The following is a 26295-nucleotide window of genomic DNA, read 5'->3' on the forward strand; positions in this document are numbered from 1 at the left end:
AACTTTTAGGTCCCCTCCCCCCATTATTGTTAGAACAATGGTTCAGTCCAAAGTGAAGGAGGAGCAACAGGTGCAGTACTGAATGGAACAGGTGAAAAGAGCCGCTGAAGTGAGGAGCTAGCTGTTGTTGTGGCTCTGCAGCACAAACAACCCTCCAGTAAGTAAATACTTAAAGCAAAAGACATGTAACAGATTTTATTTACTTTCACTGCTCAATAGGATGAAACACATTGACAATAAACAGTTGGTTATCTCATTACTTTGGCTGAATCATGATAAACTGCCACCTTATGCTTTGGAAATCAAAGCTAGCTAAACTGCTACATTGCTTTCATAGACTTAGCTCCTTTTTCTATCGAAGGTAGCCAATATTTCAATAATTTCTAGCTCTCTAACTCTTACTTTAATAAGAAGAGTTTGAAACGGGAGGCAGCGACTGAGCATTACCACAAGCCGACAGCTCTGTATGGGAGCCGAGAGCAGAGAGGCTACTGCACCTGGGAGTAAAACAAAAATAAAGTATGCCTTTATGTCTTAACATCTTCAATGTAGAGCCTTTAAAACAACAAAATAAAATCTGAATATTTTTCTGGAAAACTTTGGTGCTGACCTTTACGTTTCAGTTATGATACTTCCCAAATATTCAATTCCTACAAATTTGGAGGTTCTCAGCCATCCAGGACATGAAAAAAACCATCAAAAATAAAAGTTTAAAGCAACATAAGTTATCATTTAAATGACACATGAGTTGTATTGAGAACCACTGCAATAAATCAATATTTCTGAGAAATTTTATTCAGTGGAGTTACTTATTAAAATTTGTTTTTATTTAGAGCCTTAAGTTTTTGTAAAGGTGTAGCAAAGACTAGGTCTGTGACTCTGAACCAAACTAATATCTAAGTAACATTTGAATCTTAGTTTGACTTCTGTGGGTCTCAACAGGTTGTTTACTGGAAAAACACTTGTTATTCATTGCTGCTTACTAGTCATTTTTGGTGGTGCAGCTTGAACACACAAAAAAATAACATTAAACCATATTTTACGGTACATTTTACTGTAACTTTGCCGGACCCCCTCCCCAAAATTGCTCTTAAAAAATTTCCCTGTTTATAGTCCCCCCCAATAATGAGATGGGATCTACACCCTTGCACATGATCTACACCTGGACACAAGGGTAAAGGACCCTTGTGTCCAGAAATGGGGTCCAACCGACCCCACACACGTAAAACTTGTATCATTTTCCACAGTCCTCTACATTTGCCTCAGTCCTCGCATGCACAAGGGTTAAGGTAAAAGGTTAGAACAACATTGAGTTACTAATGGTATTTTATTTGTATATTTTCTAGCTCTTCTTGTTCATGTACAAAGGCTGTTGAATAAAGAAACGTGAACCATCAGTTTGAGAGACCATCCTTTCAACCGGGATGCTACTAACGGTACAGTAAAGATATAAACAAACTTACGTTGGTTTCAGAAATAATTATTTCATCAATGTTATTGTGACTTTTATGATTATTACTAACAATCATTCATGTTATAACTGCATGGAAGCTCTGTTTGTTACAACTCAATATACTTCATAAACTTAACCTGGTTTTAATTAAGCTCCATATGACTTTGATATTTTGAGGTTGTTGTTATAACTTGTTCAATGTTTTTATCTTCAACATATCTTTGCAAATGAAGATGAAATACATCTTCATTTGCTTCATTTTTATGAAGCAAATGAAGATGAAAGAGGAAGCCAGAGAGATCAGGTATTAGAAAATCTAAAGACTTTCCTGTCTCAGAAGAGGCTGTGACTCCACCAGATCAACAACCAGCTCTGAGGATGAACCTCCACATCGTCTTCATGGTGTAAGTATTTATTTATTTATTTATTTTACTGACCAGCTAGCTGCATTTTCAACAGCAAAAACTGGTGTGTTACCAACGCTAAGTGCTTAATAAACATGATTTTATTTAAAAATAACTGGACAGAATTTTCCCCCTTGTTAATCTGCCATTTCTCTTTCATACATTTTATCCAGTGTTAGCTGTCAGGGCCCTGTGATGGACTGGTGACCTGTCCAGGGTGAACCCCGCCTCTCATATGATGACTGCTAGAGATGGGCACCACCAGCCCCCCTCGCTACCCTGCAAGGATCAGCGTGGTCAGATCATAGATGGAAAACTTTTATGGTAGTTTGTCTCCTTAAGTCCACACTTAAAACAGCTTCATAGTTAATGCCAACATCAACTGATTCTATGACATTGCTGACTATATTTTTCTACTTCTAACATAAACAGGCAAAGAAGACACCCAGAAATGTTTTTCCACACCAGGCATCCAGTCCCAATCATCATCAGTTCCAATGATGTCACATACACAGCGAGTCCACAACGTCTTAAAATTGTAAGTCTCATATTTTTGTTGCCTTTTTTCTGTACTCTTTAAAATACAAATGCATTCTCTGTTTAATTGCTCTTTTGTCATTTTTTGAAGGTTTCTGTAAAGTGCAGTGGTGCAGTGAATGGGAATGTTCTGTCGTTGATCCTCACTGTTCTTAGGAAGGAGAAATGTCAGTTTGTCTGGAATATTGTGACATTGTATTAAAACAATATTCTGTCCTTGGTGAAACATTTTTCACATTTCCTCTAAAGTGTACCTATTGTTTTATTGTGCTAATTTTCATAAGCATGTTGGCTGTAAACTTTGAATGTATTGACAATTTGTACAATTCTGTTATAGTATATTGGCTCTTGAAAAAATGTGGGTAACATTTTATTTGACGGGGTGTGCATAAGACTGATAAAATACTGTCATAAACATGACATAACTCCTGCTAGGAACATACCAACAGGGTCATGAAGTGTCATTCAGTAAATAATGACAATTTTAATGAGAAGTTGCTTTAAAAGTTGGATGAAAGGTTTTATGTTATGTTTATGACAGTGTCATGTCAGTCTTATTATGCACACCCCATCAAATAAAGTGTTACCAAAATGGTAATATATTGAAAGCACAATGTAATTAGTTTCACCTGTAAAGTGTGTTGTAATGGATCCTTCTGTGTTCTGGTAGCCTGATGTGGTTGCAGTACTGATGTGTATATGAAGGATGTAATGTACAAAGTGGCAAGGAAGAATTATTATTCTTAAGACATTAAGAAACAAAAAAAGTGTACTTCATTAGCAATTATAATAAACCAAAATTGTATTTGTAGGATACTGTAATCACACTACTAATATATTAAATATGTATTTACAATATACTTAAGATACAATCTAAGTATATGTTAAATCTAATTCAATGTTAAATCTAATTCAATCACTAAAATAGTACACTCAAAATATACTTATCAAACACGTTTTTAGTACATGTAAAACAGTACACTTAAAGTACAGTAAGTACTAATGTTTGTCCAAGAAAAGTACGTTGAAGTATGCTTAGTACACTTTTAGTGCTTAAGTACTACTTAAATACTACTTAAGTACACTAAGCACCAAATTAGTATTTCAAAAAAGTCACACTAAGTATACTAATTCTAAGTATACTTGAAATATACTCAAGTATGTTAAAATTTAACATACTTAGTACACTAATTTTTCACCTGGGTAGTCCTGTAACAGATTCCTCAAGTTGTTTGATATATAATAAGACAACATAAGATCTTTACAAATGACCTCTGGCGGAATTGGTGAACAAACCAAAACACTGGCCTGAACTCACATTTACTCTCAACACCACTACAATTTTTAAAGCCAACTGAAATAAATACTCAATCTGCCAATTTAGAAAAAAACAAAGTCAATTTCCTTAAAGTGGGGATATTTCGTAAAATTTAGCATTTTAAGATTTATAACATGTTATAATGTTATGTCCTCATCAAAAACATACCTGGAGCATTGCTTTGACTGCTTCACGCATGTCTGAGAAAGACTTGAATCACCTATGGCAACCATTCAGGGGAGCCTAAACACTTGCTCCAACTTAGGTCTGCCTATTTTCACAAAGCTCTGCCACAGAGCTACAGTAACCAGCCAAGCTTTGGCCTCACAGAGCACATCTTTCCTACTCAGCTCCTCCAGACTAGCGGCAGCAGCAGTTAGCAAACACCTGGTAGAACTGAGTCTACAGTTCTACCAGGTATGAACAGCTCATCATACGAGTTACTTCTAAGCCCAATGCTCCAAAGAAGGGGTTCAAACAGCATAACGGAGGAACATTTTTGTGCTGAAGCACTACATTGATCAGTTTTGCAGCCAATTTTCAATAACTGCAATTCCTCCTGAAGAACCACAATATAGGACTGCATACCATTTAAACTGACTTTTTTTTTTCAATTTTATATGAAAAACATAATGACATCACATCAGGCACTGTAAAACAGGATTTTAACATTTTAAAACAAAGAAATAAATGACATAGTTAACGTTTTCAACTTTCTACAGCATCTTACATGGACAATTAGCATGATTAGCACAACAAGGTCAGCCTTCCTACTATCTGCTGGAAGTCTTACCCTTTTTCTCACTGCTTGAATCAACAACAGACATGTCTTGAGATATTGCATACTCTTACCTTTCCTTTTAAATAGATTCTCATATCTCTGAGCGTCTCCTAAATTGAATTTTTAACACAGCTCAGCATGTTGAAAATAGCCAACCTTATATCTTCCTCCTGCAGTAACAACTTCAACAAAGAAGTAAAAAGCAACTAGAGCAACAAAAAAAAGTATTGGATAAAAAGCCAGAACATCTTCTGCTGAACTCAAGAACCGATTGAGTTAAAAATCTTCTGCTTCCTGTCACCAACTAGTATTTCTGTCCATATTTAAAATAAACTAAGTAGAAACAGAATAAGTAGCAAGTGGCAGAGGGGGTTTGCGTCACACACATCCTGGTTTAGGAAGATGGGACAGCTTTGTTGGACAATTTAATCTGACAGTAAAAAGCTGTTCCTCTGCAGAAATGCTGCTCTGACATACTTCACAAAGCGAAAGCTTCTTGCAGCCTCTCCTACATGCACCATCTGGTAGGAGAAACTCGAAAAATGAAGCTAAACCTGCAACCTCTAAATTCTGCCAGGACAAGGCCTTGTTATTATAAACTGTGAAATTGCTGAAATTAACCTCCCTATTTATGTTGTGTACAACAATTTTAACAAAAAATCTATAAATTATCTTTTATACTGTTATACTTTAATAGCAAGCAGTTATTTGTGCAGATATGCTAGAGGTTAAACATTTCATATAACAATATATAAGTGAGTTTACAATGTCTTCGGTACCTTTTTGGTAGCAGCATTAGTAAAGTTAACTGAATATTTCTTCTACACAAATCCCAACATTTGAAAACACAAAAGCAGGTGTGCAAGTCAAATCCATGTGGACCAGAAGGAAGTAGTGAGACTGTTCAGGTCACAGCAGGTGAAATGTTCATATTTTAAGTGCAATCATTTAATTTCACTGTTTAGATGAGATTATTGGTGCTAGAGTCAGTGGTTTTTGTCACTGGAGATAAAGAAAACATGTATTCATCTGCTTAAAGTGTGATGACACAATGTAGAAATAAAAGCTCCCAGTCAAAAGAACCAATTAAAGCCAGGAGGAGAGACTTCCACTGTCGATCATGCTCGTTTGTGCTAATGTGCTAATAACAGGAAAACAACTTGATTACAGGAAAACTGTTTATCTGCAGTCATGTTGCTGTGGCCAGGCTAACTAGCCTTAGCATCCACAGCAGGCTCCGTCGTAGCTCTAGTGTGGCAGAGAGGAAGGGAGGGGTGTGAGCAGAATGCACAAGACTGTAAGCAGGGCTAAGACTGGCTCTGATTGGTGATTTCTGATCGGGAGGGTGTATTGTAGAAGGTGAATTATCTGCCTCATGTTATACTGTCATGACATAGTGACAGTTATATTATTTATAGATGTTACCTACTGCAGCTTTAATAAATGTTCTTAAAATTGCATGATTAAAAAAATAAAAAATACAACGCAATATTTTGTTACTGCAATAAAATATCCACTCATTTTAAGGCTTTTGAAGAATGGCGTTAGAATGTGAATGTTACTGTAGAGTCCTGTTTGATTTTAAAGCTGGAGAATGTAATATTCACAACATAGTCCATTCATTAATATATGTCCCAGGATTGAAATGTTCCAATTTTTAAAGCACACCTCGATCCAGCTCAGGTGGTGGAACCTCCTCACCAGCTCCACGCTGGCACAGGAAGAGGCTGTTGTTTGACACACAATATTGGACAAGACATGGAACATTTAGAAGAGGATGGAGAGGGTACCGTCGCACCAGACTTGCCAGCTGTGATAATGATGTATAATTTAATTGAAGACAGTGCTTCTATCCTCCACAGAACCCAAACTACTCTTCCCTTGTAAATGCATTATTCAGGCTAATGGTGACCCTGAAATAGAAAAAAGCTTCTTATCTCTTTAAAGTTTTATTGGAGAGAGCAAAGAGAGGTAAGAAGGTATATGGAGAGAAAAAGAGCTAGAGTGAGGTAGAGAGTCACAGAGAAGTTGAAAGAGCTCACCGAGGTGTAGTTTCATCTACTGCCTCACTTCGTGAAAGCTTCCTGTTTTTGACCATGACAGCAACATTTTCCTAGCAACGACAGAAATTCCTTCGGACAGAGAAGCTGATGTGAGTGTGTTATAAACTGCGACTTCCATGGAAATGACTTTCTGCAAAACGAGTGACTCAGAGTAAAGGAAGTTTCATAGATAATCTCACAGACTAAATTGCTAATGTTTCACTTTAACTTGCCAGATAGAAAAATAAAAATAAAAAACTTGTGCACCATCACGGCCGTTACAACAGGAGCCATCTTGTCTGAACAAATGAGAGAGATGAGCGAGAAGGACAGATACTCCACACAAGGCAAGCAGCCATGCATGCACTATTATACACAAACCATCTTCATATGTGAGCCAGCAGGTCCTGTGCATCAGCTAAGGCCAAAAAAATTAAATAAAACAGTAAATGAGTTTGCAGTCATAAAACAATCAGATATCTATCCATCAAGCTGAGGTTGTCACATTTGCTGTTCGGGAATCACCCATTTAAAAAACTGTTATTATAAAGTGTCATTTCCTCTGCAATTAGAGGATGCTTCATTAGAAGTCATGTGATGGTGATGTGGCAATTAAACTGTGATGGGGATGAAAAGTGAGTTGATTTGATGGGGGCTTGGGGGAAAGAGTGCAGCAACTAGCAATGACACTCAACCCAACAACCTAATCATTGTCATAGTGTGCAATTTCCCAAAATATCTCATCTTTCCCCAGACTAATCACAGATTTTTACTTCCTTTTCTTTTAAAATAATGATAAATTAGGAAGTAATTTACGTATTTACTTCTTGTTACTACTTCAATTTAAAGAAACTTGGTTAACACTGATCATTTCAATAAAAATCAGTATGATTGTGTCAAAAAGCTCCATACACATAGTATAGATAGAACTTTCTCTCACGGGTAGGAAGAAAAAAAACGCATAATCAGTTAGCTAACCAGTCGACCTTGCTCTGTGCAGTGTAGACTTGAAACTCACAGCATTAATGCAATGAGATCAGCTAAAAAAATACAATCAGAACAAAATCAGCGGAAGAAAAGACATCGGAGACTATAGTGCTGAATACAGTAGAGGTTTGTTACAGCAACACACCAACGTTTGCTTTGAACAGGGAAAAACAAACCATAAGGTGCCTTAAAAAATATATTCCATTTGAGCTTTTACAAATTTTGTAAAACTAGAAAATATGGTGTAATTAATATTACATGCCAAAAAGAACTGTGCTTAACTTTTAAGTGGAAGTAAAGTGAAAATGTTTTTATATTGCTTTACAAATAAAAATCTGAAAAGTGAAAGGTACATTTGCAGTCAGCCATTGGTATTAATGGGAAAAAAGTAGATAAAAATTTTACAGCAAAAGCTTGAAATTATGCGAAGTTGCCATCACTATGTGAAACAGTATCTTTATTGTTTGTCCCGGAACATTGATCATTTTTGCCAAATTAGGATCTAAAATTGAACCATTTTATTTTCCTCATCTGATTTGAAAACAAATGCTCTAAATATGTTTACCTACTGTTGACTCAGTCCTGCGATATCTGCATATGTAATCTCACCCACATATTTGAGCTCGTGTTAACTGTATTTATTTATTTAGTGTAGACGCCAATAAGTCGAACACATCTGAGGAAATTATTCTTCTCAACTCGCAGTGGCACAGGGCCTAATGATCTAATTAATGGAACATGGAAACATGAGAGTGTTTCTGCCTTTCTGTCCCCTGTTGTACTGACTGAGTAATTATGAGGAGACTTCAGTCATTACAAATGTACTTCCTCTGTGTCATGTAAACATAATCATTTACATCAGAAAATGTAAAAATAATAATAATAATAAAATGAATAAAAAATTCTTGGCCTACATTTATACAACATGAGGTTCTGAAAACAATGTCCTCAACAGCTAAATCAAACTGAGTCACTACATGTCAGTCTACAACTCCTCAAAGTCTCACAGGAACAAATGGTGACTGATGTACCTCATGCTCTGTGACAGCCCTAACTGTGTTTTCTGCCCCAAGACTCAAGTCAAGATATGAACTTGATTAAAATGCATAAAGGGAGAAAAGCCTTTCAAACAGCACAGGAAAATCAATTAAATAAATCAAGTCTGTTCTCAACTTCCAGCAAGGGTCACTGAAAGAACAGAGGAAACCTGTGTACTTAAAGGAGCAGTATTATGCAAAATCGACTTTTTTGAGCTTTTCGTCATGAAAAATTATGTCATTTCCTCATCAAAAACATACCTGGAGAGTTGCCTTGATTCTTTCATGCATGTTTGAGAAATCCTAGAGCATGTCTGCAACAGCACCTAAAATATTTATAAGAGGTGATAAAATAGGGAAACTAATAACTTTGTAAAGGCACACCTAAACATAGTTTCCACATTTAGTTTACAGTTACCATTTATTTATTAGGGATGACTCTATATAGCAATTATATCATCACCCCAGTATCAGTGTGTGCAATTTTAATAATGCATTATGTTTGGAGTGCAATAATTGTTGGCAAATATATTGCACATGTTATGAACTTACATTCTTCATTCTAATGTAATATTAAGCCAGTTATATATTTAGCCTTGCAACCCGAGGCTGGCTGGGGTTAAAATCCAGCCCATAATTTTAAAACAAAAGAACTTGGTAAAAAATAAAAAAAAATAAAAAAATAAAAATTCTTAATTAAAATTACTATTTAAATATAACATTTTAGATAAAAATATAATAAATTACAGCTTATCCTGCTCTTAAGACCAGAGCAAATTACTCAAAGCCTAGACTTTTTAACTCCTGAAAATATTTTTTAAAAATCATGAATTTTCTCCCAAACATACACTTTAGGAGAAAGTGAAATTTGCGAGATTTTTTATGGTAAATCTGGCAAATTAGTTTTATCAGATAGTCTTCATATTTATGATCAAAGAGGTAGATTTTACTTATTTTATACCATGTTCTCATTTGTGGGCATGAATAAAATCTATCATCAGGTGAGTGAGCATGCACTCACCTGATGACTCACTTTAGATAAAATTCATTTACAGATCTGTCAGGAGAAAGAATATGTTTGAAGGGACATAAATCATTTACAGATGGTTTTCAGACGTCAAAAAGCTGAGGCTTGGACCACAATCCTCTGATCTCTAGAAGCTAATGTAGCCCTAATGAAAGACATGATGCCAGCTTGTCCTGCACTCTGCACCTGATGTTTTCTCTGTCACTCCTCCTCCTCCTGGTATTATCCTGTCCCTGTTTTAAAACTCCTCCTCCGCCTAACCCTAACCCTACCCTAACCCCATCCCTAAGAACTTGTTAGTACTTTTCAAAGAATTGAGTGAACACAAATATATTAACTTAAGAAAAGCGCAAACAGGAAGTGAATTACTCAGTATTTTTCTTGAGCTGTAAAAAAAAAGATATACAGTCTGTATTTAGATATAACTATTTTTATTGCCAAAGAAAAATGCTTTCTTTTGAAATAATGAAAAGTGAACCTTTTTCCAGTCTGTCAGCATATGCCTGACCAGAAATATCAGCCAATCCTGCATTAACTTTATTTATTTATTTATTTATTTATCTTCAGTTTTTTTAACCCCACTCATTTCTTTCTCCTTTCTTTTTGGGATGTTGGCTCCTCTTAATTACTTTCTTTTGTTTTTCAGATTTGGACGGGAAGTTTATCTCTCTCCTTAGTAGCATTGCAAACTCTCAGGCTGACCCACTCTGACATTTCACTGCATACACTGCACTGCACGGGCCACAGCGCTATCTACGGTAACTAAAAAATACAAACAGAAACACACATTCCCACCACCGGCTGGTTCAGCCCGGAACAGACCAGCTGTTTGGGAAACCAACCAATGGCCGACCCGGCACTAATGACACTGTAACCTTTAGTATTTTAAGCTGCATACGCAACCAGTTTAGAAGTAGCTTTAGTTTATCCACAGTGTGTGACATGCAAAATTATGTCTTAATTTTGCATGTCACATGCAAAATTAACTTGTGACTTCATTAAAAAAAAAACAAAATAAATAAAATCAACAACCATGCTAGCCAAAGAAACAACAAAATGACACTCAAAACCTGAGTGGCATTAATCAAACGAGTCTAATTTATTAAAATTTGTGGAAGCACAATTGCTACACGCATCAGATCTTGCTTCTTAGACAAATGAATAAAACATGCTGTTGAAAAAAATAAAAATAAAGATCAGTAGATCAGTTCTCCCAGTAGAGAGGATTCCCACTTGGTGAACTACCTCCAAACAGGCTGATGTAGGCCGCCTGCTATGTGGCTGTGGGAGGTTGTTAGTTCTTCAGGCTGTAGTTCAAATGCAAAATATATTTATAATGCTATTTAAAAGAAGCAGTGGCATGTTTTGTGTTACTAAGGATGATGAGGAGAAGAAAAAGCTAGCATAGGTTTTAGAAACGACTCAAGTCCTCAGACTCTGTGATAGCATCAGTGATCAGTTAAATAAACACACTGACTGCATGAATCCTTCTAACAGCAGTTAATGAGATTTTCGCTTGCATCTCCAAATTTTTGTAACTCAGTGTGAATCTTGCGCGTCACCTCTCACTCAAACTCATTTTCAAAGAACACCGCCTGCTAGACTCGCTGCAAACTTTCAAAAGCACAACTGTAGCTCTGGGTTCAGCCTCCACACTGAATAAACTTTTACAAATTTGCTGCAAATTAGGGTGGTCACTAATTTCAAGAGCATAGTAAGATACAAAACATCATTTCCTTCAGTCTTTGCAATTGGTTGGTCGTACTACCATATAGAACCTCCACCAGGGAAGAGAAAATTCTTTGTTTTGATCAGAACACCTCAAACAACACACCAAGAGAAAAGTAGCCCAAAGTAAACTGTTATAAAAACAGATTTATTCTCAGATACTCACATTTCGTTCATATGCAGTTCACCCATGGAAAGATGGTAATGATCCATCTGGCTCAGGTTCTATAGCACCATACCTCACATGCAAACACTAAGCAGTGTAACTGTCAGCCAGATGGTTATTACACCAAGGATCACTGGTGTCAGAACATCTTCATTCTAGACATTCCAACCCCTGAACCTCACTGTGAATCTGCTGGTTTTCTTTAGAGATATAAACTCAAGCAAAGGACTGCATACAAATGAGAGAATAATACAAAATGAGAGAATAATACAAAATGAGAGAATAATACAAAATTTTCTTGTAAAAAGAAAAAAAAACGATAATTTGCACAGTACAGCAAATGCAGCATCATTTGAAGTTAAGCTTAAAAGATGATGAAGTTGAAGAGGCAGGATATGTTCTATGAAATTATTTATAACAAGCCAAGTTTAAAAAGAGATAGCTTGGACTTTGAAAATGCTGACAAATGATTAATGCTTAGAAATCCACTCTGAAAGGACCCTGTACCTCAGTGCAGTGCTGTGAAGCTGCTGCTGTTGAACATTTTCAGATGCTTGTTTTCTGTTTTTAATGCTCTGGGCAGCTCTGACCAGTAATTATACTTTTATGGAGTACAAGCATACATAGTGGTAGAGGAAGCAATTTGAGCTGTAGTAGCCTGCACAATAATCCCGTGTGAGTGGGAAGTGATGATATTAATTCTTTCCTAGTCTAAAAATTTGATATCCTACCGATTTCCATCCTGAACAGTGCAATTCACTAAGCGTTCGGCAACAGAGGAGTGTAAGTGTTTTATCTGTAATAGGTATTGCTCCCTTCATTTTTTTTTAATTTTTTTTTTACAATTACTCTTTAGCTGACTGCCTCAGCAGGACCCTGTTTAGTAAATCAGTTTTTGAGAACATTACAGAAGCGGTCCTCTCTTCTGGAATTCTGGGTTGTTCTGCAAATCATTTGTCTTCCTGGCTTTGTGTTAACACAGCAAGGCTTCTCTCCACCTGGTACTGTCTTCACATTACCATTTATTGTAGTTAGGTGCGATCGAAATGCATCCAATTGAATTTCTTCCCCCACTGCTAGGCTCACTTCCATTTCTGCTGTGGAAGTTGACCTAGTGAGCCTGGCTGCTTGTGAATTCCAGGTCTCTGCTGGAAAGTGAACATGAATAAACAGGAATTTGCTTGATAGTGGATGTTGCTGGACAACATGCTAAAGCAACTAAGGGACTTGTTTTCTAAATATGATGCATTAAGAATGCATTATGAAAATGTTAGAACGTGTTTTAAATCATTAAAGGAAAAGAAAAATGAGTAACCTAACGGCAAGGTGAAACATGGCAAGGTGAAACATGACAATATGAAACGAACAGTTTATGTTGAACAGTTTGTTTCATGAACAAACCGTTTATAAAATGGTTTGTTTTATAAACAAACTGTTGAATCCTTACACTTTAAGTCAATCACATTTCATTTCTCAGATGTTCAAATACTGTAGAACTTGGACCTCCTCAAGGACACCACAGCAAGATTGGACACAGCAAGAGTGATCCTTAACATGTTTGCTACTTTACAGTGATATTCACAGAAAGAAACACTGGTCCAGCTACCTGTCTGAGTCATGCAACCTGCTCTGAGGTCTCTGGTGTCAGAGAAATGAACACTTTTTAGTAAGTTGTTTGACATTCAATTGAAGCAAAACTTTTAAGCAGCAGGAAGAAAACCTTTCAGGTACATTTCATCCACACATGATTAACTGAAACCTTATTGTAACATTTTTCAAATGTGATCATCAACAAGTCATATTAAAACTGAGAAAACATGATAACCTACCTAATGTATTGTGTTTTAAAGTGATTTTATCAATAATCTTTTCTTCTTATAAAGAGTTTTTATTTGTCAAGTCAGATATACGTTTTTAAACAAATGGGAAATCTGCCTAGCTTCCTAAATCAAGTTAATTTAACAGCATAGTATGCTCAGTTATTAAAAGTAGCTTAAAAAGTTTCAAAGGAAATTCATAACACTATAAATCTTCAAAGTATTCAAGAACATGCAGATGTCTGATTTCATTATTGTCTAAGCGGTAGACACTCTTCAGCTCATGGTTATTTCTGAATGACTTGGATCAGTGTCTGTTTGGGACAACCCTGGGATTAAATCATTAAGCAACTGAAAGCTGTTTGTTTGCTTGAGTTTTTGTGGAGAAGCTAATCCAAATTTGTTCCTCAACATTAGACACCTCCAGTAATGTTTGATGTTTAGAAGACTTTGAATTGGTGATTATAATAAAGCATGGCCACATTTCTGACATTAAATATTTTTTGTACAGAGCAACCTCTTATTAAAGAGTACAGAACCATATAGTTCAAGTTTTTATGTAGTAGGTATGTAGCAGTTCTACATCCAGACAGTTTAAAGGCACAGTATACACTTATTTCTTGTGCAATCTTGTCCTAATTTAATTAAAGTAGGAAAAGTATTAAAATGCATCTGTGGAGTGGCATATTACAAATTGGGAAAATCGTAATAAATGTGACACTAAATGGATGTTTTTCACTAGTTAAGTCCTCACTGATTAAAGACATTTTTAAGTGAAATGTTATTCTAAGCATATTTTATATAACCTGAAATGACACCAAACACTTGCTAACACCATAGGAAATATTCTATAAACATGTTAATACAGAAAATATGATCCTTTTGCGTCACAGAAGTCTAAGTAAAGATAATTCTGAACATGTCAGAATATTTGGTCCAGTAGGGAAAGGGTTCATGGCTTAATTACTTGGAGTAAGGTCACTACACTTCATTTCACTAGAGGCCACTGGTAGCTGGAATTTTATAATGAATGTGGTTTTACCCTTGGCTTGGATTGCTAAGTCATATTTGTACCAAAAGCATTGGCAGTTAAACGGCTCTTAGCAAACCATAAATTTAAAATTTGCACCAAGAATGCAGACTATTTTTGCAAAAGAGACACAAAAGTAAAACTTCTGGATTCTGTTGTTCGTTTTGTTGTTTCAGCTGAGGTTAAGATGCAACGCTGACCCTCATCAAAACTTTCATGTGCAGATGATGCACGTGACAAACCCTGTAGAAGTTGCATTTGAAGAAATGCAAATCAGAACTAGGGTGAGGCAGAATGAAAACACAAGTGGCAAGTAATCATTATTTAGTGCCACTATTGTGATCTATTTAGATTACAATAGTGGCACTGGCTCTTTAAAGACCTTCACGTCCCACTGAATCTTAGCCTTGAGGACTAACAATGCCAATAGGGTGCAGAGAACATCTTTCAGCCTTCTCGATGAATGCGAGCACGAAGATTAGAGGTTCTTTTAATCCGACAAAGGGGATTAAATGCTACGAGAAAGACATGAGGACCTGTTCCAGGGAGGGGTTGTGATAAATTATTTACACTTTTGAGTCTTTAAACCCCCCTAAAAAAAATCACAGTTCTCAGACACTAGTGGCATTTTCAGCAGACCAACCATTCCAAGGAGAAGAGATAAATGAGATCTTATTAGAAAAATAAAGACTCCCAAGCAGAAACTAGATGTTTCAACAGATTGCTACAGATTCCTTAAAGCATAGAGAATTTAGCAACCACACTAAAACAAGATGAAAACTTGGTAGTTTCAGTCACTCAATCTGAAAGAGGACCTGTCAGTGATTTGACCACTAATCACTTCTTTCTGCAAACTTACTTTGAACACACCTCAACCATCAAAGTAAGTCATAAAAGTGCAGTTCCATATGCAAAAAGTCCAGACATTTTGATACCTCTCCTGGTTGCATAAAGCTGAGTCTTTCAAAGCAGAGGTCTGTCTTTGATGAGTGCAGACCAGTGCCGGAGCAGTTCCAAACAGAACTAACCACAGACATAGAAATATTTTCACTATCTTCCAGATAGAATCAATCTACCTGATAAAAACTAAAAAAAAATTAAAAAAATCTGAGTTGTCCATCATCACTTACCCCCCTTATTCCATCTGCTTTTCGTCCTCGCTTGGCAGGACAGTTCAGGGCATCCAGACAGCACCAAGAGAAAAAGCACAAGTTTAAACACAAAAAGAAATCCAGACTTTGCCCTGGAAAACATGTCCAAGAGTTGCTGGTGGCCAAGTCACTTTCACATGGTTATGTTTCCTCCCAGAGCAGTGCGGCTGTGGCGCATGGTAGTCCACGCGTGGGCTGTCATAATCAGTCACACTGGTGTCAGCAGTGGGTTTCCATCCCAACCATACTGCCGCCTTGCGATGTCCCGGCTGGGTCTCTCAGTGATGCTGGAGGTCTGAGCGAAGCTGCATCTCCACCCTGGCTCCTTTCTGACCAGAGCACGCGGGAATCAGACGGAAACACACAGCTTTCCGCGCGACAGCAGAGCCTCCGCTTTGCTCGGTACAGTGCATAGGAACTCGCTCCCACACAGGCTCGCTCACACACTCTCACACTCCCCTTCCTCCGTCTCTCTCATGCTCACTGCTGCCACCACGACTGATGCTGATGCTGCCGAGGCTGATGCTGAATTACATCCTACCCTCCTCACTCTGGATTTTACTGGAAAGTATTCCTCTGCACTTTAGATTTTTTTTTTGTTTGTTTTGGGGTTTTTTTGCTTACGGCTGCATAATGTGGAATAGACATGATGTGGGAGCAAATCCACATGCTGCACTCCAGGAAAAGATTTCTATAGGTGTGTGTGGCTGTCAGAGCACAGATTAGCGTAGGCAGGCAAGGCAAGTAAGTACAATGAGTACCTGGAAACTAAAGAACAAGCTGGATGTTTGTAGAGATAATCCTCATTATGAGGAAGTATACAAAGTGACGATTTTGTACTCAAAATCACAACAGGAACAGAAGAAAAAAGATATGGGACAAAAAGGAGAACTCAAACAGCAAACTGAATAGCTGCTTCTTCCTCAACTGAGCCCTTAGCAACAACTCAAAAAATAAGAACCTTTAAATTTGTGAGGACAAGGTCAATGAGTTAAGCATCTTTAAAGAAGTAGTACAAGATATTTGAAGTGAGTTTCTCTTAAAAAGCGATGAAGTTATGAATCACTTCTATGCAGTGAATGACTTTCTTCCTGTCTTCATTTAGCGTAAATCCAGATCCAAATCATTGTCTGTACCAAAAGATTGAACCCAACTCCTGGTCTGACAAGTCCACAACAGACTTCAACAATTCTAAATGAAAACTTCAAAAACACTGCACCAGTTTATGCCAACACAATTTTGGCATAAAGGTATCCAGAGAAAACATGATACAAGTTTCCTCAGGATAGGTATTGCAAGAAGTCATTTATTATGTCCACAGGAAATGGAGGTAGGAGGTGGTGTGCCAGAAAATCAAACCATTCAACCAGTTTTCCCTGTGTGAAAACTGATAATGGAAAAAGTTGAGTTTCCAGTCAAGGTAACTACCTGTATAGAAAAGCATATTAGTGTAAGTTAACAAAATAGCATTCAGTTAATTAGATATGACCATAAGTTGTACTTTTTTGTTCAAAGTTTGGCTAGTCCTGCGACTTGGTTATATGTGGGGTGTTTGTTTCCTCGTGACACCTTGTTTAGACTGATGCATTAAATATGAATTCATACAGATGAATATGAACCAATGAACAAACATTACTGTCTGCAGCCATGAGGAATGCTAAACGTGAGCTGAAAACTAGCTGACTAGTGCCACTGATGGGTAGATGAAGAATGTGATGTTGGTGTTCTGACAATCTGTGCTACCTTGTAAGATTTTCTGACTGCAGCTCATCTAGATAGCTACGTCTACCAGTGCTATAGCTTTCAAAACAGATAGAACACCTGCTGAGGCTTTTGAACGGGGCAGTTACGTCTGCATGTCCTGGTAGTTACCAAGGAGATGAATATGAATTATGTTCAGGTGAACCTTTTTGGCGTTGCTGCTTCATGCAACCCAAACACCACTCTATCACCACAGATTTACCCTGCATGTGTCTCCATACCGATCCGGTCATGCAGTCATTCCTGTCCAACCTGATTGAGCGGAATCGGTGTGAGATTTCCAAGTCAAAGTCAACAATTTCCACGAGTTTGTTGAAAAGCTGAAACTGAACACATGTCCATGGATCATATCTTTAACATGGACAAAATACCCCTCTCATCTGACAATTTCTAAATAATCCCAAAGTATTTCTTCACTGCAACATATTTGGTTATTTGCCTCTTCATGTCTAATACGACGTAGTTCAGAGAATGGAGTCATTTGAATGGTTTGATTTTCTACAGCATTTTGATTTATGTCAGGAAGTTACTCTGACCAGCAATGCTTTACACACTCCTTTGCCAATCACATCCAAAATAAATGGTGACACGCTGCTTTCTACATCCACTACACCAATATGATAATGGTCAGGTATGAGTTTGGTTTTCCACCTTCTCAAATAGTGGGTTGGTTCGGACTAAAAAATGTAGGTTTTTGACTGAAGTCGACAAAGGAGCTATCTACTACAGGTAAGATATTTAAAAAAAAAAATAAAATCTTATGATTTTATCTTTGCTTTATAACTGCTGTCCTCAAAATATTTTCATTTCCCTTCTGATTGATTTTAAAGGACATTTTGAAAATTTTGAAAGTGAACACCAGTCACAACTTTCTGATCAATGTTTCTCTACACAATGACTGTCCAACTATGAGTGCATCTTTGCTCAGCAACAGAAAAAAAATGACACATTTTATTGTAACACCTAAGATTTTTAGGATAAGCAAATGTAGTCTTCTCATACTAAGTGCATTTGTTGCCAATACTACAAGAAAAAAAAATTATATAAACACTAATGTGATATTACAAAAAAGTTGTCATTGCTAACAACTAACCATGTGCTTGGTGTGTGTGTGTGTGTGTGTGTGCGCGCACGTGTGTTTGTAATACCTTGTGGGGACGATTTTCCTGACATATACTACGTTGTGGGGACCAATTGCTCCTCGTGGGGACCGGAGCCTGGTCCCCACGAGGGGAAACCCTGTTTTTGGGTCAGGGGTCAGATTTAGGGCTAAGGTATGAATTGAGTTTTGGTTAGGGTTAGGTATGTGATGGTTAGGGTTAGGAAAGGGGTAAATTTTAGGTTTAGGCTGTAGAAATGAATGGAAGTCAATGGAAAGTCCCCACAAAGATAGCCAGACAAACGTGTGTGTGTGCACGCGCGTGTGTGCATGCGTGTTTGTTTTGGGGGTACAGGATTTTCTTAGAACAATGTTTATCAAGATTTTATTCAGATTTCTTAAAGCTCCAAGGTGTTTATCATCCCACGTTCACAGACCATTTCTTTCATAAGCAATGAATGTGTTCAGTGTTATACACAAGCTATGGCTTTAATGTCCTAATTACAGCTCCTGTGGCAGCCTACAACAAAGTTCATAATGTTTTATACACGATTCAAATTAATATTCTGAAACCACACAGTGTTTGCTCATTTACCACCTACCCATTTCTATTCCTTCACACCATCTTGCCTTCACATTATGGAAACCTGCAACACCACCAGGAAGCTATAATTAAGCTTCCTCCATCGGAGGAAAGAGATCTGCGTTTTCTGTAATACACGCACATTCCCAATGACAAACAGGCACAGAGGTAGAGAGTAAACCTTTTTTTGTGTTTACAATTATTTGTGATAGATTCTTTAAGAATCCATGAGTTTAATGTTTACTAAAGAGGTTATTTCCAGGATAATCCAAATGCTTATTATTAGCAAATGTTTTTATTAGCTAAACTGACAGCTCATAAATCAGAAAGAGGTAAATTTAGAAGTAAAAAAATAAAAGTTCTGAAAACTTTAGAAAAACAAAAATAACACCAGCAGAAAACAAAAGGCACAGACTGCAGCTTCTCCTGCCTCATGTAGAGTAATGTGACAAAGAACACCTGGAATGTGATTTCAATGTGTCTTTGCCCAAATCCAGATGGGCCTCTTAAGCTACAGTTATTTATTCTTTTCACTTTCTGATTTAAGGCTTCAGTAGGTAACATTTATTAAAAAAACATCAACAAAAAAACAACAAAAAAAACCCCCTATTTGTCCAAACTGTTATAACAGTTTGAGCAAATAGGGTTTTTTTTTTTTTTTTCAAAATTTAGACATGTTTTGATGAGGCCAACATTTAAATGCAAAAGCTCGATCTTCTTGTATATCATATTTTATCAAGTCCAAGCTCTTCAGGTGTAAAAATGCCGAGTTCGCTTAATACGGGCTTGAGCTCCTGGATCACGTACGGGTAGATGTCTTTGTGAGGCCCGGCTTTGTCCTTCACCGCCTCCAGGATGCGGATGGCGCTGGCCAGGTCATTTAGTCTGCGGCAGGCTCTCAGCACCGCCTCAAGGATCTTTGGTTCTGGTACCAGGTCGTACCCGATCAACATGTTCATCCCTTTCCTCAACGCATGTGATAGCATGGTATCAGACAGATAATCTGTGGGGGAAAAAAACCCATAAAAATCTAGCTCCTCTCCCTTCTCCCAGTGCTAACTAAAAACAACCAATCAGAGACAGTGGGCGGGTCTTGGCGCTATCAATCACCTCGATGCATCACCGCTCATTCCCCCTCACTCCCTTGCTCTGCTGTGCCGAAGCTAGTATAGCCGGTTATGAAAAATAAAGCTAATTAGCATAGCCACAAATTACAGCGGATAAAGTTTCTCTTCACAGATTATCTGTGTCACAACATGGTGATAGTTTTAACAAATATGCAAAAAAAACAAAAACAAAAAAAAACATTTTTTGTAAAATTTACATACAGTAGCTTAATATTTTAGCACAGCTGGAAGAGGGAGGAAAATGTACAAATATATGGATGGGGCAAACTGTCTGCTACTTTTGCAGGAGTGAAGATTGACAGAGTTAAGAAACATGAGGGTATGAGGGAGAACCCCTACAACCATACTGGTAAGTCTGTCAGCTTATCACCCCCAGACAAGAACCCCCTGGATAAATGTGGTCAAGCAGGACAGGAGCCCAGCTTCGGCAGAGAGGGGGTGCAGGACGGCGATAAGGATGAATCTCCACTGGGCGAAATGTGGGAGCCGAGGCAAGAGCCCCGGGCAGAGAAACTCAGCCAATAGCTCTGGCTGCCTAAACCTCTTAAAAAATTTACACACTAGCATTGAACACACTCAGCAAATATAGGTTAGTGAATGCATGTGGTCGGCTCGTCTGGAGCGTGACTGCGTGTGCGCACGTTTGATTGCACACCTCGCTGAAGAGCATCTGAAGGCACACGAAGCGTGCACATCGGAGCAGAGACCGCCCGATCGCTCGACAGGAAGCAGCGCTGGGAACGAGGCAGACGGAGGAAGACAAAAAAAAAGAAAAACGTATTCTTGACGGGGCTGACAGCCGCTTGAAAACAGACCATGAAATTTGCTTTTTCACAGGAAGTGACAGACCGAGCACCATGAATTGATCCCCTGATGGAGATCTGGCTCTTTGTGTAGTCATTTTCTCCTCTGCGCATCTGCCTGCCCAGATACTGGATAATCTACTCGCTGCCGGCATTCCTAATCCAACCATCCATCCCCTTTTCACTCCGCCCATGTGTGTCCCGCCACAGAACAAGGGTGCAGTTTGGAGGAATATATATATATATATGTTCTTCTTTTGACTGTTGTGCAGTCATGAAACGATTATTTCTCACACTGAACCCTGTGGGAAATGATCAACCGTCTAATTATAATTCATCAGATTCAAAGGAATAATAATCAAATAATCAGCCGCAGAACCTATTTTACACTGGAAAATGTAATTTTTCTTGAATTTTAAAAAGACGGCAGAACTAGACCTATGAATTTATATTCATAGGTCTAGTTCTGCCGTCTTTTCAAAATTCATGTTGTCACATGAAGTGACAACAGTTCTGCACCTATGTATAAATATGAGCTAAAAAGATTAATTCCAGACATTCCGTTTTGGTTTAATTTTTCACAAAGGGATTATAGTCAGAAAAGCATCACAGATTAATAGAGCAGTACTCGCAGTATGGCTCCTGGCAAGCGAATGTTTAAGATCATAAGCTGATTATGGTCTTTGTCAGCCAAGTCAAATAAGTAAACAAGCTGGAGCAGGGGGGAGAAAGAGGAAACTTGTGGGAAACAATTATATATATATATAATCTTTTCCCACAAGAAATCGGTTAGTAAAGATGTTTTAATGTACGAATGAGCAGCGCTTGCCGAGCAGATGACTGAACAGTAAGTTATAAATGCAAGGGCAAGCCAACTACTATCGAGTTTGTGTTGAAGGGGAAGTATCATGTGTTCTAAAAATGCTATACATTTTAAATATGACTTAAAAAATTTTACTTGGTGATTTAATGCCTCAAAATTGGGCTTCTATCTCTTTAAAAACTCCTTTCTGAAACTCCACTTTCACAGAGTAATCACAACATGGTGGCTCCTCTATTAACCCTTTAACAACATTTTTACCATCATTGTATTGAGAAGTAGCTCCTATAATGGGCTCAGCAAGTGTGCAGTTCCACCGGGTGTTTGTTAATTGGTGCTGGTTAGTCTGAAGGAGCTAAGTGGAGGGAAGCTGCTCAGTAATGCAGAAGCCAGAAGGCTTCAGAGGCCCAAAGCAGTCTGAAAGGCGGCACTAGATCTTACCATGCATTAAAAAACAGTTGAATGGTTGCCATTGGAGATTAAAGGATTTCTCACATGCATGAAAGAATCAAAGCAACACTCCAGGTATGTTTTTGATGAGGGGATAACATCAAAACATGACGTAAAACTCAAAAAAGTTGGTTTTACATAATACTGTCCCTATAACTTTGAATATAGATGGATGAAAACTTACATTATCCCCTTTAAAATTTAGAAGCACGTCAGATTCAAGGGGGGAAAAAAATCTATTAATTTCTGGTCAATTCAAATTACATATTGACAAACCGTTTTGTAATCGAATAAAATATATAGTGAAGGCTGCAGATAATGGAGCTATAGCGGAAGTTCAGGCTGGAAGACCCCGCCCCCTGGGTTCGCCCATCGACGTCATGCTCATCCCCGTCCTCAGCGCTGGACCTCACCCGGCGCGTTTCAATCAGCAATCAGGCTCTGCATAAAAGGATCCACACCCAAGCCATCAGACGCTTCCCAGGTATGTTTTTGATGAGGGGATTCAAATTGGTACGCAATCTAATGACTGAGTCCGATAATCCTCCCGGTTCCCCGTTCGCTTCTCGTCGGGATCCCGGTCCTCCCCCCTCTCACTCGTCCGGCGCAGCGCTCGCCTGGCCTCGCGCCCGGAGCATCCATCCCCAGCCTCGATCCTTAGGTCCAAAGGGATCTCTTTTTCTGCGGATCTCTGTTCCCCGTAAGTGGCGTCCTTAGCCGCCCTTCTGCCACCCTATGTCGACTCTCCGTCTCTTCTTTCTCCACCGGCTCCTGCTCCTCAGCCCCCACCTCTGGTTTACAGGAAGAGAACTCATAAATCCTCTGCTCCCCCCGCCAAACGACGCAAGGCTCGCCTTCTCTCCACCCAAATGGATGATTGTTTTCCCGGTCCGTCGTCTGCGTCAGTGCCGTGTCCTGCACCTCTTCAGCCGCCTCCCGCAAGCTTCAGACCTTCCCTTCTCCCTTTGTCTTCGCTCGCCGTCTCAATGAACTCTCTTCAACGTTCCATTTCATCATTATCTTCCCTGCTGCAACAAAACGTTTCCAGTGGCGTCGCATCAGCTTCGATGCCCCCCACGCCCGCAGCTGGTCTNGCACTAGATCTTACCATGCATTAAAAAACAGTTGAATGGTTGCCATTGGAGATTAAAGGATTTCTCACATGCATGAAAGAATCAAAGCAACACTCTAGGTATGTTTTTGATGAGGGGATAACATCAAAACATGACGTAAAGCTCAAAAAAGTTGGTTTTACATAATACTGTCCCTATAACTTTGAATATAGATGGATGAAAACTTACATTATCCCCTTTATAATTTAGAAGCACGTCAGATTGAAGGGGGAAAAAATCTATTAATTTCTGGTCAATTCAAATTACATATTGACAAACCGTTTTGTAATTGAATAAAATATATAGTGAAGGCTGCAGATAATGGAGCTATAGCGGAAGTTCAGGCTGGAAGACCCCGCCCCCTGGGTTCGCCCATTGACGTCATGCTCATCCCCGTCCTCAGGACCTCACCTGGCGCGTTTCAATCAGCAATCAAGCTCTGCATAAAAGGATCCACACCCAAGCCATCAGACGCTTCCCAGCTGCATTCAAATTGGTACAATGACTTTGAGTCCGATAATCCTCCCGGTTCCCCGTTCGCTTCTCGTCGGGATCCTGGTCCTCCCCCCTCTCACTCGTCCAGTGCAGCGCTCGCCTGGCCTCGCGCCCGGAGCATCCATCCCCAGCCTCAATCCTTAGGTCCAAAGGGATCTCTTTTTCTGCGGATCTCTGTTCTCTGTAAGTGGCGTCCTTAGCCGCCCTTCTGCCACCCGATGTCGACTCTCCGTCTCTTCTTTCTCCGCCGGCTCCTGCTCCTCAGCCCCCACTTCCGGTTTACAGGAAGAGAACTCATAAATCCTCTGCTCCCCCCGCCAAACGACGCAAGGCTCGCCCTCTCTCCACCTAAATGGATGATTGTTTTCCCGGTCCGTCGTCTGCGTCAGTGCCGTGTCCTGCACCTCTTCAGCCACCTCCCTCAAGCTTCGGACCTTCCCTTTTCCCTTTGTCTTTGCTCGCCGTCTCAATAGACTCTCTTCAACGTTCCATTTCATCATTATCTTCCCTGCTGCAACAAAACGTTTCCAGTGGTGTCGCATCAGCTTTGATGCCCCCCACGCCCGCAGCTGGTCTCCTTCCGCCAGTGTTCACCTTCTCCAACGCCCGTCCTTTACCCTCTTCTGGTAAGCCTGACCCCCGTTTACCCTCTCTGATTGCTGATTGTTTCTCCCGACCTCTTCCTCCCTGTAACAGGCACCGCATATACGCCTCAGTATTCAAACGTCATTTGTTCTGTTTATCCCGACCGCAGGATCGAATTAGACTCTTATCTGGCTTTGATCACTGATCTTCATTTATAATACGGCCAGTTCCTTTTTTTTTTACCAATATCATAAAGCTTTTGCCACTAAAGCCGCTGCCGTTCTTTCCCGCTCCAGTCAGATTCTCAATTGGGCCATTTTAGACATGGAAATTCTCGTAATGCTCATGTAACGGCCACTTATAGCCGAAATGCAATAAACAGCAAGCATAAAATTAACAATACTTATTAGTACAAAATATGGTGTATATTTGTAAAAAACAACAAACCAACAAAATGAATAAAAAACAAGGGAAAAAAGGAAAATCAAACTCTAAAAGAACAGCAGGGTGCAGCGACAACTGCAGCGTCGAACAATCACACACCCAGGTGATGCTACCATCAGATCAGCAATAATGACGTGTGGCCCTCATCACAAACAGTGGAACGCGTGGACCACATACACCTGGTCAAACCCACACAGGAGATTGACACCGCCATCATTCCTGAGCTGAGGAGGTCAGCTTGGAAAACTGCCGGACAGCATTCCACCCTTACAGGCTGCCATGTCCTGTGCAGAAGAAATGATTCAGTTTTTGGGCAATAGTTTTTTTATGTACATCGTCGGGTCGCCGATGCATAATGATTGGTGGAACCAGTAGGAGTAGTTCTCTCCACACCTTGAGCTCCCATAAAAGGGAAGCTGGCAGGCTGGTGGCCAATTGTCAATCTCCTGTGTGGGTTTTTTGCCAGAAAGAGGCTGAACATCAGAATTTACATCTACAGGAATAACTTCATCATTCTCAGCCTCTGACTGAATCTCAGATTCAGGCAAATCCACCATTTCATCTCCCACCTCAATATCTGTCTGCACATCTTCCGTTCGTTTTGGAAGTAGATGCCAGCCATGCAGGGTTAGGAGCAGTACTCTCTCAAGATCATGGGGGTAAATCAGAGGTGGGGACTCGAGTCACATGACTTGGACTCGAGTCAGACTCGAGTCGTTAAAAATCACGACTTGAGACTTGACTTGAAAAAATGCTCAAAGACTCGGACTTGACTTTGACTTTCATGCCATTGACTTGGGACTTGACTCGACTTGAAGCTGTTTACTTGAAAAGACTTGATATTTTTTACTCAAAGTCTTAAAATTTAAAACACATTATTTATAAAGTGGCCTCATTAATTACTCTCACTCATTCCGTATCAATATGCGCAGACCGTCACTGTTTTGCCTCTCTCCTTATGTATGTATGTGTATGTAGCTGCAGCACAACCAATCAAATTAACAGGATTTTGACGTTTAAAAAAAACGCGGCGACGCTACAGAGCTCAGGGAATGAAAGACGAAATAACCGCTCGAATATGCTTCCGCGAGTAATTTCTTTTGGCTACGTAGGTTATGAACTTTCGAATAAAAAACGAACTGCAACTTGTAAAACATGCAAGAAGAGAATATCGGATGGAGATGCCACGACGTCCAACTTTGTCCGGCATTTGAAGCTTCACAAAGATCGGTAGGTGGCACTTTTCTTTTGCTGTAAGATAGTTGACTTTAGCTAACTTCGTGTTAGCATGTGTACTCCGGGTTAAATTGGTGATGATTTACCATACATCCGGTCCACAAATAATGTGCACCGTGTTAGCTCAGGAAGCCGGTGGATAGTGAGCGGGGCTCCGGAACAGAAAGCAGATTCTGGACCTGAACTCAGGGAACAGTCTCTCTGTCCCATCATGATGATGAGCAGGGTCTAGTATCATCTAAGGATGGTTGGTGTATTTGAAGAAATCTACGTTGGGAAATTATATTGACAATATATTGTTT

General features: G+C 39.1%; 2 protein-coding genes and 1 long non-coding RNA gene across 3 annotated transcripts in view; 1 reads left to right on the forward strand and 2 right to left on the reverse strand.

Annotated features, from left to right (window-relative positions):
* The window catches only part of robo2 (roundabout, axon guidance receptor, homolog 2 (Drosophila)), a 545602-nt gene extending 529434 nt beyond the window's left edge, over positions 1-16168 (reverse strand). Inside the window, exon 1 of the mRNA XM_016661181.1 lies at positions 15458-16168. Within this exon, the coding sequence (XP_016516667.1) occupies positions 15458-15581 (124 nt within the window). The 5' untranslated portion in view covers positions 15582-16168. The remainder of the gene's footprint in view (positions 1-15457) is intronic.
* Positions 1726-2529, forward strand: LOC107833049 (uncharacterized). The gene is made up of 4 exons (XR_001658758.1): positions 1726-1857; positions 2044-2181; positions 2290-2395; positions 2486-2529. It is a non-coding gene; the product is annotated as an uncharacterized LOC107833049 (long non-coding RNA).
* Positions 16169-19591: 3423 nt separating the features above from the next.
* LOC107833048 (cytochrome c oxidase subunit 5A, mitochondrial-like) lies at positions 19592-19922 on the reverse strand. Its single transcript, XM_016661177.1, has one exon. The coding sequence runs from the start codon at positions 19905-19907 to the stop codon at positions 19647-19649; it is 261 nt and encodes an 86-aa protein (XP_016516663.1). The 5' UTR covers positions 19908-19922; the 3' UTR covers positions 19592-19646.
* Positions 19923-26295: the final 6373 nt, after the last annotated feature.

This window comes from Poecilia formosa, unplaced genomic scaffold (assembly GCF_000485575.1).
Source record: "Poecilia formosa unplaced genomic scaffold, Poecilia_formosa-5.1.2 Scaffold317, whole genome shotgun sequence".
Lineage (NCBI taxonomy): Eukaryota > Metazoa > Chordata > Actinopteri > Cyprinodontiformes > Poeciliidae > Poecilia > Poecilia formosa.